We start from the raw sequence: 16,212 nt of genomic DNA on the forward strand, positions 1-16,212 counted from the left end.
AGAACACATGCCAGTCAGCAGAAGACAAATATGCTCAGTCAGCAGAGAAACTATGCTCAGTCAGCAGAATACAGTATGCTCATCAGCAGAAGAAGTATGCTCAGTTACAGAAGACAGTATGCTCAGTCAACAGAAGGACAACTTTCTTCAGTCAGGAAACAGTATGCTCAGTCAGCAAAGACAACTATGCTCAGTCAGCAGAAACACTATGTCATCAGCAGAGGACAGTATGCTCAGTCGCAGAAGACAGTATCTCAGTCTGCAGAAGACAACTATGTTCAGTCAGCAGAAAACAGCTATGCTCAGCAGAAGACAGTATGCTCAGTCAGCAGAAGACAACTATGCTCAGTCAGCAGAAGACAGTATGCTCAGTCAGCAGAAGACAACTATGCTCAGTCAGCAGAAGACAGTATGTTCAGTCAGCAGAAGACAGTATGCTCAGTCAGCAGAAGACAGTTTGCTCAGTCATTTAATAGAAGATAATATGCTCGGTCAGCAGATGTATGCTGACGTCGCACGAGTTATATTCCTACGGAAATATACATGATTTATAGTACAGCGATAAAGTTCTTATTCTTACATTGATTTTATGACCTGTACAATTTCTTCACCTTATGGCACCAATTCTCCACATATGGAACGTGAGCAACTATGCTCAGTCACCAGAAGACAACTATGCTCAGTCACCAGAAGACAACTATGCTCAGTCAGCAGAAGAAAGTATGCTCAGTCAGCAGAAGACAGTATGCTCAGTCAGCAGAAGACACACATGCTCAGTCAGCAGTAGACAAATATGCTCAGTCAGCAGAAGACAACTATGCTCAGTCAGCAGAAGACAGTATGCTCAGTCAGCAGAAGACAGTATGCTCAGTCAGCAGAAGACAGTATGCTCAGTCAACAGAAGACAACTATGCTCAGTCAGCAGAAGACAGTATGCTCAGTCAGCAGAAGACAACTATGCTCAGTCAGCAGAAAACAACTATGCTCAGTCAGCAGAAGACAGTATGCTCAGTCAGCAGAAGACAGTATGCTCAGTCAGCAGAAGACAACTATGTTCAGTCAGCAGAAAACAGCTATGCTCAGCAGAAGACAGTATGCTCAGTCAGCAGAAGACAACTATGCTCAGTCAGCAGAAGACAGTATGCTCAGTCAGCAGAAGACAACTATGCTCAGTCAGCAGAAGACAGTATGCTCAGTCAGCAGTAGACAACTATGCTCAGTCAGCAGAAGACAACTATGCTCAGTCACCAGAAGACAACTATGCTCAGTCACCAGAAGACAACTATGCTCAATCAGCAGAAGAAAGTATGCTCAGTCAGCAGAAGACAGTATGCTCAGTCAGCAGAAGACACACATGCTCAGTCAGCAGTAGACAAATATGCTCAGTCAGCAGAAGACAACTATGCTCAGTCAGCAGAAGACAGTATGCTCAGTCAGCAGAAGACAGTATGCTCAGTCAGCAGAAGACAGTATGCTCAGTCAACAGAAGACAACTATGCTCAGTCAGCAGAAGACAGTATGCTCAGTCAGCAGAAGACAACTATGCTCAGTCAGCAGAAAACAACTATGCTCAGTCAGCAGAAGACAGTATGCTCATCACAAGACGTATGCCTTCAGCAAAGACAACTATGTCATGTCAGCAGAAACAGCTATGCTCAGCAGAAACAGTATGCTCAGTCAGCAGAAGAAACTATGCTCAGTCAAAGACAGTATGCTCAGTCAGCAGAAGACAGTATGCTCAGTCAGCAGACAGCAGAAGACAGTATGCTCAGTCATTTAATAGAAGATAATATGCTTGGTCAGCAGAAGACTGTATGCTGACGTCGTACGAGTTGTATTCCTACGGAAATATACATGATTTATAGTACAGCGATAAAGTTCGTATTCTTACATTGATTTTATGACCAGTACAATTTCTTCACCTTATGGCACCAATTCTCCACATATGGAACGTGAGCAATTTTAGGTTACAGTTTGAAACAATATTGCTTAAAATTATTGCTAGGCAAACGTAGTCCATATGACAAGACTATAACATCCTAAAGTCTAAAAAAAGCAAACAAGATTCCTATACTAAATTGAAGATTACGAAAAATTGACCCTGTTTTCGTCTAGAATATTTCAGTTTTGACCAAAATGCACTTTGATTGATGGAATTTCGTTGTTCTTTATTGGGTCACAAATTTCTGAATGAAATTTTTGTCATACATGTATTTCATATTTAGTTACAGCTAGAAAATAACTCTGGTGCCTTGTCTTCTTCATACTATCCTATTTTCACAAGATGTGCTGATTCAAGAGTATATGTACCATCCCCTTTTCGAAACTAGTACCAAAGTTTGCAAAGCAGTTATATTTTTCAACCAGAAATCCTAAATTTAGGGTCAAATCATTAGTGATCTGCGACATTTACATAGTGTCTTATCTTTGCTGAAAACTATGAGGGTCCTGTAAGGTCATTTTCTGCCTTGCATAATGAAAGTTACATTTATATAAGAACTTTTGAGACTGAGGCCTACCTAAAATAATAATTTATTAATTACTATTCTGCCGTCTTATATTCGTTTTAACATTTTGCGGCTTTTTGCTATATCCCTTATTTAACACATTGCATCAAACTATATTTAAACTAGAATATTTCACCGAGCCTATCAAAAAAACGAAACCCCACGAAAGGCCTCACGCCTGTTTTTGCCGATCCTTTCATTGATAAAATGGATCCTTTACGTTGAACCATGTGACCTACAGCTCTGGTCCCTATATATAAGAGACGGCTAACCCTTGATGGTACATTTCGACTTTCGGCAGAATGATAGGGTATATCATTCTTGCTCTTACCGTTACCTGCGGGGCGGTAAGGGCCCAGATGGGTGAGTACTCAGTTTTTTTTTTAAACTTTATTTTTTTTAATGTTTACAGGAAATAAAAAAAAACTGGAATACATTTTTTTTTCTTAAATACTATGTTTTTATTTAAATCTGGTTTGCAATATGATTACAATGTCGTGTTTTAGACGCTATGATTTGCGTTATTTTTCTCATAAATACAAAAAGTTGTTCAATGTTTTAGGGATCCAATAGGAATTCTGCATGTATATATAACTAAGCAACTTAAAAACATTTTGATTTTCTTCACGTTCCTTTTCTTAAGTAAGGTAACTTGCGTAAACCGGGACTGTATTTAATATCGATGACTATGGAACTATGTTTTTTAAAGAATAATTTTAGAATGTAATGCCATTAAGATAGCACTGTTATTTTAAGATTCAAAATGTTTGAAATTGTAAGGACGTTATTCAAATTAAACAATCATGACCCTATACTCGAAAGCTGAGCTGTCATAACCAAACTAAAATTACGGTTCAGATTAAAGAGAAAAATTAGGTCTAACTAAGTTACTAATTAGTAAAAGTTGGTCCTTCATAACTAAGTAAAACGAAAACATGTACAATCCATTTCGAATCAAACCCCGTGTAGCAGCAAGGGAGATCACTGCGTAGTTGGATTTCGATTAACAAATTTAAGGGAAGAACACTAATAGACTTGTCTTTCGTTCTAATATTTTCCATCAACTGTACTTGTAAAGTTAGTGTATAAATATATTCATGTATATTATTAGGAATAAATATGTTTAAACCAAATTAATGCGCAGGGAAGATGTCTTCCCTAATAAGTACTGCGTTCTTTCGTCAATTCAACTAAATTTTTATTTCAACCTTTTTAGTCAAGAGGCAACAGATAATGAACCGAGAATGTTCTCCAATTATGTTGACTCAGACTACTCATAGTGATAATGACATGTTTCTTCTCAACTGGCAAACTTCTCAATTTGTAGAATGACACACGACTGTCTTATCTCTAACCAATCCTAATATGTCACTTATCTAGGGTGAGGTCAACTCATGATTGTCTTATTCAAAAACTCATTATAGTTATGTAATAAATACAATAACGAAGCTACATTGGTGAACAGTAGACCCTCACATAACGACCATCCCGAAACTAAAATCATCCCAATATAAACACCTTTTTTTGCAGAAGAAATTTTTGTTTTCCACATTCCGATTCTCGCAAACCTCTTTAAAAAGTCACGTGATCGCTATGAACTAATTAGACCATGTAAACAGAGTCCTTGCGAATTATTTAAGTTTTGGAAACGTACACCTATTTTGAAGCTGTATACATATATAACAACCTGAAGTCCAATAACTTTGGTTTGACTAGAACCTAACTTACAGGCTATTCAAATTGTCGATTAAAATTGACTCTAGTCTTTGCTTTAAAAAAGAACTACATATGTTAGCCGCTTATCTTTGCTTATAGTCGTGTAGTCTAACTCGTGCATCATTCATCAAAATAGATAAGATTTTTTTCAGTTACTTTATAACCGACTAAACTTTTGAGGATTCTCTATACATTCCATTCATTATAACTACATTTTCAGCCAGTCGGTTTAGATCAGTGTATATTTCTTTATTTTTCAGGATGTGATACCAAAGCGGATGTGACATTTTTGATAGACTCTTCAAGTAAAGTAGGCCAACAAAACTTTCAGAAACAATTAAACTTTATAAGAGATGTTTCGAACAACATGCAAGTGGCTCCTGACAAAGTTCAGGTTAGCGCTTTGACATTCGGGACTGGCGTTACCAATCAGTTCTACCTTAACCAATATACGGATAATAATCAGCTTCAGCAAGCTATTATGAATATTCCGTATAAAGGTGGACAAGCCAAGATGGCTAACGCCATCCGGTATGCAACGGGTACGTCATTTAGTCCTATCCACGGTGGGCGTGGCGATGCTCCTCACGTGGCGGTTCTCTTGACCAATCAACCCTCAGGGACGATAGACCAGATCAAACTAGAGTCACAAACTGCACGTGACAATGGTCTAATTCTCTACACGGTTGGCGTTGGAAACGGCGTAGACCAGAGCGAACTGCAAACCATTGCATCCGACCCAGATTCAAGACACATGTTTTCGTCACAGAATTTCGATGCTTTAGGAAGTCTCTCAGACTTGCTGGCAACGAAGATTTGCAATGGTATGTACTGTCTCAACTGGAGTTAAAAGTATTTTCAGTATAGATAATAATGTTGATAATGGTAATCATCACATCATCATTACCGCTATCTTCATGATCAGTATCATTTGATTTCAAGCGAACAGAGGACTCTGATACTAGTAACTGAAACTAAAAAAATAAAAACACACACAAACAAACAAACGCAATGACAGTGATAGAGCTAGTGTAGAACTTTGGTAAAAGATAAAATTGTCATTATACAGTTAACAGAATTGCACTTAATTGAAGAATGATGCATTACTCAATGTACGTCATTAAAAATTTGATTTTTATTTCAGAATTACCCCCTGATCCAACGATGCTGCCAGCACCAACAGGTAACCTTAAGATTCCATTTAATGTGCCGTCTTGATTTCAATAAACACAGTTTAAATGACCATAACTCGATCCTTCTATAGCTTAATTAAAGCACCTTTATTCTATCAAAATGATTATTTTATATTAACCTATGCCTGTATTGTTTTAATCCCTATTATCACCTAACTGACTATTTTAAGGTTGTTTAAAGAAAGCTGATTTGGTATTCATGGTTGATTCTTCAAGCAGCGTGGGTAGTACCAACTTCCAAAAACTAGAACATTTCTTGAAGGTACTATGACAGTTTCTTCTTTTATGAATGACCTTGATCAGTTAATTAGATTACCTGCATTTATTGATCTCTATAAGCAATATCTAGAAACAAATTCTTGTATGTGAAAATGCTTCACTAGTGGGTGAGCGAGTAGAGGAACAATGTGTACGGTTTCTTTCTTCTTGACGTTGTACATTTTAAAATACGTCTACTTCTCGAAAGAATTAATATTTTGTGGAATTTAAAAATGGACATTTGTTTGAAAGATAGTGATTGGTTTATAAAAAAAAAGACATTTAGTTCTGACTTCATATACGGCGTTGTGTATTTTTCAGGGTGTCGTTTCCAAGGTTGATGTCGGTGCTAACAAAGTCCAAGTCGGTGTTGTAAAATACGGCAACTACCCCTCAGTTGAATTCCCTCTAGGGCAGTACCAAACAAGACCAGAGGTGGGTTATAGAAACAAGACTTTTAAACGACTTTTAATATTGATTGTGTTTTTATATATATGAGATTTGGAGAACAGTTTGAAGCATATTTGAAAGTTACCTATTTGTTCAGTGTTTCGTTTACGTAATTATATTTGTTTTTAAATCCAGTTTTGTAATGACTCTGAAACAACATCACCAAAACTGAGGTTTAAGCGAACTTGTGATTTAATGTCGTTAAATATATATATATACCACATTTTATCGGAAAATATATATACCACAAATCGGAAAATATATATACCACAAATCGGAAATATGATTGTTGAAACTTCTTAATATCCGAAATATATTTTTGAATTTTTTGCATACAAATTTCAAAATTTATCATTACTCCCTCAGGCGATGAAAGCTATTGAAGGAATGACTTACCTTGGTGGTGGAACTCATGACGCCGACGCCATCCGTTACACAGGACAACAGGTATTCAATCAGCACAGCGGAGCTCGCGGGGACGTCCCAAGAATCGCAGTCCTAATTACAGACGGAGGTTCGTCCAATCCTACTGCTGCTGTAGCTGCTGCCGATAAAGCAAGAACAGAAAACATTGGAATAATTGCAGTTGGTGTTGGAAACAGAGTGAATAATGCTGAACTGAACAATATTGCCGACAGTCCATCGACAGACAACGCTTTCACCGTGAAAAGTTATGATGATCTAGACAGTATTACGGACAAGCTTATCGCCCAAATGTGCAAAGGTATGTTGACATTGAGACTCGGTCTATGATTGTAATATACTCTGAGCTTTTCATTCTTGCTTATTCCACTTGATACTTTCTTTTTAATCTTTAACCAAGGACTCAGTGTTAAAGGTCTTACTAATATATTTGAGCTTTTTATATATTAGCTCACTGGAGCAGTTTTGCAAATTTTGTGGATTATCCGATATGTTGAAATTTTATTTTGACTTCTTAAATCTTATATAGATTGATATACTATATATAGAGAGTTATACTCTCAACAAAATTTGTGTGGTTTTAATATGTTTGTCTTCACGCTATTTTCCAGTAAAGGCCACTCAACCATCAATTACGGGAGCAACACTACCACCAGATCCGTGCCAAGACACATTAGCCAATTGTGCTCAGTACGGAAATGATGTCTGCACAAATTACGGTTCATGGGCTCAGCAAAACTGTGCTAAATTCTGTAGTTTCTGTACACGTAAGTATATCAGTGTGCAGGTTATTTTAACGAGAGTGCCTGGTACGGCGCATCACGGAATTTAAAGTAGACTAAATATAAGAACAAAGTTACTCCCCGTTATCAACATATAGCCATTTGTTTTTCTTCCCACACAAAAAGAAAAAATAACAGGTTTATCAATGTTATTTTCTTGTATTTGAAATGATTTCGGTTTTTAGCATGTTTATTAAAAGTTTCACATTATTTAAGAAGTGGTCGTGATCGAAACAGAAATTCATACACAGTCAGTATGCTAAAGTTTGAGTGTAAACAGACTGAAAACTTCAAATTTATGGATTGTCCATATATTTACGGTTTATAGAAAATCTACAAAAGCACCTGGTGGTGAGAGTGTCTTGGTACATTCCTATGGTCATATTTTCAACTAGGTTAATGTCTGAATCTTTCAGCATTTATGTTTTTCTTAGTAGAAACATTTGAATGATCATAAATATAGATATATCCAAGCCAAGGTCAAATAGTCGAGGTCAGGTGAGAGACTTGATGCCATTATGGCCCTCTTGTACATAATAGTATTCCATAAGAGCATAGTGACATAATATTTCATTCTAATTTCTTTTTCAGCACTGTTTACAAGTGCCCCACCAAAATGTGAAGACACTTTACCAGACTGTGCCAACTATGGCAGGGATTACTGTGCCCAACCAGGCTCCTATGTTGCCCAGAACTGCCAGCTTTTCTGTGGTTTCTGTGCTTCCAACACAAGTTCATCAGGATATTATGGCAAGTGTTCCTACAAGAGCAAAACTTACATAACTGGTGAGAAATGGTACGATGGCTGTGACTATGAATGTATTTGTGAGGATGGAAACACAGGAAGATACAAGTGCAACAACAGGTATAGTAACTAAACTGATATTTTGTCAGTTGATAATACAGCTAGGTTGATATAAGATAGATAATTGTATTGTTTCAAACAATAGAATAACTCTATAATTATGCTTAATACAAGACTATCACACCATGAAGATTTCCTATAACACAAACTGGTGTTTAGTGAGTAGGGCAACAGAGATTCAAGTCTTTGAAGTTAGACCACAACACTTGCTGAAACTTCTTCTCTTGTTTTGTTTTTTCAGTTTTTATGCTTTATGTATTTATTCTTTGTACAAAACTGCCAAGACCAATGCATACAGCTGCACTTTGAAGTGCAGTTCTGTCTATCTTTCCTGTCATGTATGTCCTGTTTTATTCCTTGTTTAAAGCTTTTGTTTGACTGATTTAAATTTTATGTTCACAGATGTCCAGTCTACCACAACCTCCCATCTGACTGTACTCTAGTCACCCAACCTGGTGAATGCTGTCTTGAACCAGTGTGCAACTTCAACCCAACTGTCAATGTGCAACAATCAAGCGGTCATGCTGTCACACCTAATGGAATCGGTAATAGTTTATTAAAGTATTGCATGTTTGTGAAATATGTAAAGTATTGCAAGTATGTGAAATATGTATATGTTGAATGAATGCTATGATTTGATTAACATGTTGATTTGTGGTAATAATATATTTTCATTTCAGTTTTGGTTTTTAATAGAAAAAGTGATACATCTTCAAATAAATAAAATAAAACACAAATAGATCATTGAAGGATAATAAATACGGGCCTTAGACTGTCTTTTATAAGAAGGTTAATTGATATGCTTTACACCAGATCTGAAATTAAGCCTTGTTTTGAGAGGAAGAATAGCAGCTATAAAAGTGAAAGCAATGTAGAGTGAAGTTTGTGTGATGAACCTAAATGTTTAAACTAGCTTATGTATTACAGATGTTTGCGTGTATAAGGGTAAACAGTATTACCAGCGACAAAGTTGGAGGGATGGCTGTGACTATCAGTGCACATGTACCGATGCCAAATCTGGACTGTACAGATGCGAGGACCTGTAAGTCCCATTCCTTTTTATAATGCAGCTTTGTCAGCAAAGACTAGAACAGACAGACAGTGTCAGCTAAACAAACAACTGAGGAAGGGATTAATTGATGTGTCTTATTTTTTGATGACAAATCATGTGCCTGTTCTTGAAGTAGTATACAAATGTTTAATTTTAACTTTCTAAGTTATATAACCCATTATTGACAATTGTTTTAACATTTTTCTATCGTCCTGTTGAAAACAGAAATGAAAATTAGATTATAAAATTATCTGAAATTGTAAATTTACATATATTTTAAAACATCTGTGTTGTTGTATATGCAGTTGCCCGTCATACAGTAGTATTCCACCTTACTGTCATCTAGAGCAGAAGGCAGGAGAGTGTTGTAAGAAACCAGTGTGTGAGTTCGACTCCCAGACAGGAAGCTTCCAGGGTTCCGGATCAATCAGTGGCTACGGAGTTGGTAAGTTTTAAAAAACGAACTATATTGCTAAAACTCAGACAACAGTCTACCATTACTGCTATGAGAAACTTTTTTTAATTATGTAAACCCTATTAAATGTTGTGTTAACATATGTGTGATAATATATGTATTGTGTAAGTTTATTTAAAATAATATAAGCTGTGTAAGAAAACTAAGTTCACTTAGAACTCAAATCATTTAAGCTCATGCCTGTTCCAAAGTGACATAAAGTACATGCAGACAGAAAGTCACAAAATATTAAAAGAAAATTTTTATATTGTATTAACAAGTCAACAGTGTAAAAAAAGGGATATTAGTAGGGAAACATGTGTTTTCTAATTAATATACTCTTGTTTTAATCTAAAGGTGTATTTGGATTTATTTTAATGGTTTTCATTAACCAAATCCTAAGCCATTTGGAGATACTGGTTTGAGCTTGCTAACACGGTAATTCGAAGTTTATTCAATTTCAAGGAGCTAAACCAACTGAGCACCCACCATGTCTCGATGCTATCGGCACATGTAACATGTACGGCAAGGACGTATGTGTAAGCTACAGAGGCTGGGCAGCAATCAACTGCAGGAAATACTGTGACATGTGCCGTAAGTACCCTTTCTCCTTTACCATTACTTACATATTTAACATGGTCTTGCAAATATATTTTGCAAACACCCCTTTCCCACATATCACACTTTTTAGGTATAGTGAATTAAACATATTTTGTCATTCTGTATAGGTTTTAGATAATTAAAAAATCTTTTTATACATTGATTTTTATTTGAATGAATAATTATGCTATTAAAATTTGAATGCCGGAGACTGAATTATATTTTTATTTCCATTTGCATTATAGAAATAGTTTGATTATAAATTTGATTAACCATGTTAACATGACGTGAAAATAATGTTTAATATTTTCAGCTGATGGCCTTCCTCAGCCAGGACCCAATGGTGAGTTTATCATTTTTTTATTCTTTGTTTTTTTTTGTTTTTGTTTTTTTCGTAAAATTAAATTTTTACTTTGTGTATATGATAAATCTTAATGTTGGGAAGAGACTGATGTTAATTTATTACAGCTTTTTATTGCTTTTATATGTGATGCGAAATGTATGATCCTGAAATTTCAGACCGTTGTGTATATGCCGGAAAACTGTACAAACAGGGACAATCTTGGAACACAAGTTGTGACACTGAATGTACATGTGAAAATGCTATCTATGGATATTACAGATGTGTCAATACGTAAGTAATATTCATGTAATTTCTATTCTTAATATCATGTTTAGGATTATCTTTATATCCTCCTTTTTATCCAGACAATGCTAACAATTAAAGTTGAGCCTTACATTGTAATGCAGTGATCTCCCTTGCCACTACACTCATTGATCACTGCCAACACAAATTTTTTACCTAAAATTCAGCTAAGTGGACTATTTTTTATTCATGCGTCAAAAACGGCTTGAAAATCTAACTTTGTTATAAAGTTTACCTTAGTTATTTATTCTGGCAGTTTTTTTTCCCACTTAAATTATAGTACCTCTTTCTATCACAAAGAAAACAAATAACGGGAAACCATTTCTTCGGGGTTTCGTCCGCCATGTTTACCGATCATCACGTGATGAACAATGGTCATATTTTGTTGGCAGTGATCAATGAAAGCATAGTGGCAAGGGAGATCACTGCGTAGGAGTTTGGATAAAACCAAGTTTGAATACCAGTCTCTGTTTTCTAGGATCTGATTGGTTGATTCTTAGCACAGTTTTAAAATTGACCAATGGCATGGTTGAATTCTGAGACTGGTTCCCAAGTTCAGTTTTATAACTTTGCAACTGGTGCACAGTCATATTTTTCAGTAAAGTTTGACCAGAGGTTTGGTACTGGATTTCAATTTTCACTCCCGTTTCATGTTGAGAAGTTGTCACTTATTTTACAGGGAATCAGAAGCTTCAAATCTATATGAGCCGTGCCATGAGAAAACCAACATAGTGGGTTTGCGACAAGCATGGATCCAGACCAGCCTGCGCATCCGCGCTGTCTGGTCAGGATCCATGCTGTTGCTATTAGTTTTTTTAATTCCATTAGGCTTTGAAAGGGAACAGCATGGATGCTGACCAGACTGCGCGGATGCGCAGGCTGGTCTGGATCCATGCTGGTCGCAAACCCACTATGTTGGTTTTCTCATGGCACGGCTCATATGCATACAGTTTGAAGAGCTTGCTGTTGATTAAAATGCAGGTAAGAAAACAGTGCTATAAAGTATGAAGGTTTATGATGAATGTTTATATTTTGACAGATGCCCAACATACAACAATTTACCGAGTGGCTGCAGAATGACGAAGAAGGCTGGTGAATGTTGCCCAGTAGCACAGTGTGTTAACGGTTACTTCCTGTCCACATCTCTCACACCAGACACTATTGGTAATGGTGGAGCCATCAATGTAACAAACCCACAACCAGGTTTGTTTCCGCTACATGTTTAATCATTCTGCAGAAGGAACAAATATTTATTTATTTAACTTTGCCAAAGACTCTCATTCACAGTCCTTCATGTTTAGATTTTTTTTTACACCTTTGTAATGCACATTCTTCTGAAAAACATCTAGTTAAAGCGTCTTCTCCTTCCTGTTATATAGTATTTGAAGTATTAAAACTGGGAGTTTTTTTAAAAATAATTAGGGACTAAGGAGAAAAAACATCATGAGAATGTATATTCAGCACCTAAGACGTGCCTTTAAAGTCCTAAACTTATAAACATTCTCATGTTGTTAAATCTTTAAACCTGATGTTTAGAAGTCTTCTGTGCTATATATAAGTAAATTAGTTCGGAAATATAAGATCTGATATTGAGTGAAGTAATTCTTAATAAGAGTGGAATTTCTCCTCCATAATCAATTAAAAACTGACACCTCCATTGTTTTCCGTATGTGTGCATGTATATATACTTACTTTCTCAGGCATAACATATAATCCACCAAAATCAACTACCGGTGGAACTCTGAGACCGGGAACCGGTGGTACTGGATTTGTTGCCCCATCAGTCAGTAAGTTAACATTTTGTTTCACAACAAGAATTCTGACTATATATTTAAATTATGTATATAAGTCATGTACTCAGAAAATGATTCACTGAGTCATAAGTTACTGTAAGTTACACAACCATATTCTATGTTTTTGCCAGTGAGAAGTGCTCCAAAACTTTTTAACTTCTTTAGAGTATGGATGAATAAAATTGAAAATATCACCAATGATCATTTTGATATAACACTTGTAACCCTGATACAAAAGTTGAATTTTGATATGGAAAAATATGGATGTTTGAGGTACCAATGTAACATTTTAATGCAACAACGCACATGAAACTGATGTCAAAAATGATGTCATAAATGATGTCATGCCCCTGATACGCATGAATTTGAATGTTGACATGAAAAAATATTTGAGGTTCCAGTGTAATTTAAAGTTTTTGAGCATGGGTATTTCATGATGTGTTTTACAGGTGGCTGTTTGTACAAGGGTCAGATATATGTTCAGGATCAAGCATGGGAAGATGGCTGCCAATTAACATGTATATGTAAGGAGGCTGGCACTGGTCTATACTCCTGCAAGCAAAAGTAAGAAAATGACTTCCTTTTTTTCTGGACTGTATTAATGAATATAAGAAGTCTGAAATGTAAACTTGACTTTAACCCTAAGCATGCTGGACACGATTGATTCTGCCTTTGCGGCCAGTGTAGATCATGATCAACCGGCACATCCGTGCAGCCTGATCTTGATCTGCACTGTTCGCTATTCAGTCAGTATCTTTTTGGTAAACATCCCATTTAGCAGTCAGTGGTACTGTCCAAATTGCAAGATGGACAAGTTCATTATAGAAATTTAGCAGGGTAAGGGTTAAAATTCTTAAGGCTTTTCCCGCCTGTTTTCATGAAATGGGTACCATTCAACAAGATGGATTTCTTGTGGGTTTTTTTGTTTTAACTAGTTTTAATGTAATAACTGATCTCTATGAAGTATTCAAAAATGTTGTTAGAAAACAGTTTTTTTTCTTGGTTTCTTATCAAACATAATCACAAAAGATCATACAGAATATCAGTTTTAGGAAAATATAGTTCTTAAAGCCAAGTTATTGTATTGACCAGCTTGATCTTTAACCTTAAATGTATAAAGATATATCCAGTTAAAGAACTAATCATTTATAGCTTTTACATTGCTATTTTTTCAAAGTGCACATAGACAATAAGTAACCCAAAACGTGATTGTTAATTAAACAGGTGTCCAAGCTATCCAGCACTGGCTCCCTCATGCCATATGGAAACTGATCCCAATGATGAATGCTGCCAGGCACCAAAATGTAACCCAGACCCAGTGACACACAAGATTCCAGTTCCCCTTCCAGTGTTCTACCCAGCCACTCAGATTCACAGTCTGGTGGAACCACCAAGGACAGACAGCTACCACCCATTCACTTCATCAGTGACATTGTTCCCCACAGGATTCACCCCAGCCCCTCCAACTGTACCAACATCTGGAGTAGGAACTGGCGGAATTGGTAAACTAACAGTTAGATGGTTATGATTCTAAGTTTGGAAACAGTGTTACTTTGAAGGCTTACCTTTGGTTGAGTTCATGTGTTTTGCTCTAGAATAACAGTCTCAAAATGCTAAGATTTCATTGGTCGATTTTAAGACTGAGCTCAGAGTCATCCAATCAGATGCTGGAATTTTTAAGAATTGTCTCCAAACTCAGATTTTTAACCTGGGATCCAGATACCCGAGTTTTTAGAGTGGTAGACTCAGATTTGTAACATAGGACCTGAGTTTCTTCTGAAAACTCGAACTCAAAATTTTACAAGCTAATGATAATTTTTTGTTAAATGATTTTTGTGGTGCAGTTGTGTGAACTTGCGTGAAAGTGGTTAAGAATTTGCAAGTTATAAAACGGTTATTCATACTTGAAGATGATAACAATTCTGCAAAAAAGAAAAAATGTTAGGTAATTTGGGGCTGTCATTTTTCATTCTCTGTTGTAACATTCCACATATTATCTTTAATTACATGACTCCTTACTGAAATCACAGGGCCATAGTTAGTGCTACTGACCAGTCTTTAGTTCAGCAATAAATTTTGCTAGGTTATATTAAAACTTTAAGAAAACAGTATAAAAATTTATTTAGATGTCATGTAATAAAACACTTATTGAATAGCTTGCCAGTAAAATAAGTACATAATATTGTTCATCTGAATGTGATGAGCTCATGATGTAAGAAATTCAATGAAAAGTTTGTTAGAGAACAGCAATGTCATAGAGCACTCATAGACAGAGTTAAATACATATAGGGCAAATTGTAACTATTTATATAGACCTGTCTATGATAAGAGAAACATGCATGTGAATATGACATGTGGTTGTCAAGTTTTCAAGTGTCGTCTGCTGACATAACTTCAACAAGGGACGGTTATGACAACGTCAGACTTCCATCTTGGTTCTACAAACCATGGAGGGCTTAAATATAAAATTCAGCAGTCTTGGGGTGATCCTTTTGTTGAACATAAAATGTTATATTTGAAGTAGTCAAATACAAATACATGTATGTTTATGATATTGACTGGTTGTAAACTTAATGCTAGACTGATCAGAAAAATTTTGATTATGGCATTCAGGTCATTATGCACTTCTTTATGCAGTTACCCCATAATCTCACAGGGCAATCAAGTTTTAACTCCCATTTATTTCAGATGACAACATTTTTGTTATTTCATTTTATCTGTAGAATGAAAGTGGCTTTATTTTTTTATAAACACACATACCATTTGCCAGTACTTCATAGATTGAGTTTCGATTCCTTGTGACAGTCCAGGCTTGGTATGAATGACATAACACCTTTACTTCTGTTTTATCAGATGTGCAGAACTACAGTAATATATAGTTTAGAGTAGGTGCATCTCCGGGAGTAATCTGTATTATCATGACAGCTGCTGTTAATCAATATCAGAACAAATTAAGCCAGTTATTGAATAGTAAGGGTGTGGTTTACAATGTTACATTTATGTTTTTTCCCAGGTCATTGTACCTACAGAGGACAGACATACCAACAAGGACAGGTCTGGGAAGATGGCTGCGACTTCAACTGTGTTTGTGATGATGCAAGCAGGGGACACTACCAGTGTACAGAAAAGTAAGTTTTAGTATCAGTTCCCTCCCTTTAATTTTTCTGTATTCAAGTAACTTCATAACACGAAAGATTGTTTTACACAAAACATTATGTAAACTTGTGTCATGTACTGTGTGTACCAAGATAATTAATAAAAGCATTCTTTACCTAAAACAGATGTGTGCACTATGGAGTATTGCCAAAACAGTGTTATCTCATCAAGGATCCAGTGAACCCATGTTGTGACATCCCCAAATGTAACTTTGCTGTGAACTACGTAACCCATGTTGGAGAAGTTAAAGTAACAACCCCACGACCACAAGGAGGTATTACTAATATGTTAGCTTTATTGAAGCCCTAATAATCTTAC

General features: G+C 36.0%; 1 protein-coding gene across 1 annotated transcript in view; it reads left to right on the forward strand.

Moving 5' to 3' along the window:
- Positions 1–2,789: 2,789 nt before the first annotated feature.
- The window catches only part of LOC123550515 (uncharacterized), a 75,747-nt gene continuing 62,324 nt past the window's right edge, over positions 2,790–16,212 (forward strand). Inside the window, exons 1-20 of the mRNA XM_053546789.1 lie at positions 2,790–2,870; positions 4,484–5,047; positions 5,368–5,406; positions 5,587–5,678; positions 5,996–6,109; positions 6,491–6,848; positions 7,159–7,314; positions 7,921–8,194; positions 8,597–8,739; positions 9,122–9,236; positions 9,551–9,690; positions 10,165–10,293; positions 10,613–10,642; positions 10,819–10,933; positions 11,985–12,148; positions 12,646–12,732; positions 13,188–13,302; positions 13,963–14,240; positions 15,752–15,866; positions 16,020–16,168. Coding sequence (XP_053402764.1) covers positions 2,810–2,870; positions 4,484–5,047; positions 5,368–5,406; positions 5,587–5,678; positions 5,996–6,109; positions 6,491–6,848; positions 7,159–7,314; positions 7,921–8,194; positions 8,597–8,739; positions 9,122–9,236; positions 9,551–9,690; positions 10,165–10,293; positions 10,613–10,642; positions 10,819–10,933; positions 11,985–12,148; positions 12,646–12,732; positions 13,188–13,302; positions 13,963–14,240; positions 15,752–15,866; positions 16,020–16,168 — 3,238 coding nt within the window. The 5' untranslated portion in view covers positions 2,790–2,809. The remainder of the gene's footprint in view (positions 2,871–4,483; positions 5,048–5,367; positions 5,407–5,586; positions 5,679–5,995; positions 6,110–6,490; positions 6,849–7,158; positions 7,315–7,920; positions 8,195–8,596; positions 8,740–9,121; positions 9,237–9,550; positions 9,691–10,164; positions 10,294–10,612; positions 10,643–10,818; positions 10,934–11,984; positions 12,149–12,645; positions 12,733–13,187; positions 13,303–13,962; positions 14,241–15,751; positions 15,867–16,019; positions 16,169–16,212) is intronic.

This window comes from Mercenaria mercenaria, chromosome 6, assembly GCF_021730395.1.
Source record: "Mercenaria mercenaria strain notata chromosome 6, MADL_Memer_1, whole genome shotgun sequence".
Taxonomy (NCBI): Eukaryota; Metazoa; Mollusca; class Bivalvia; order Venerida; family Veneridae; genus Mercenaria; species Mercenaria mercenaria.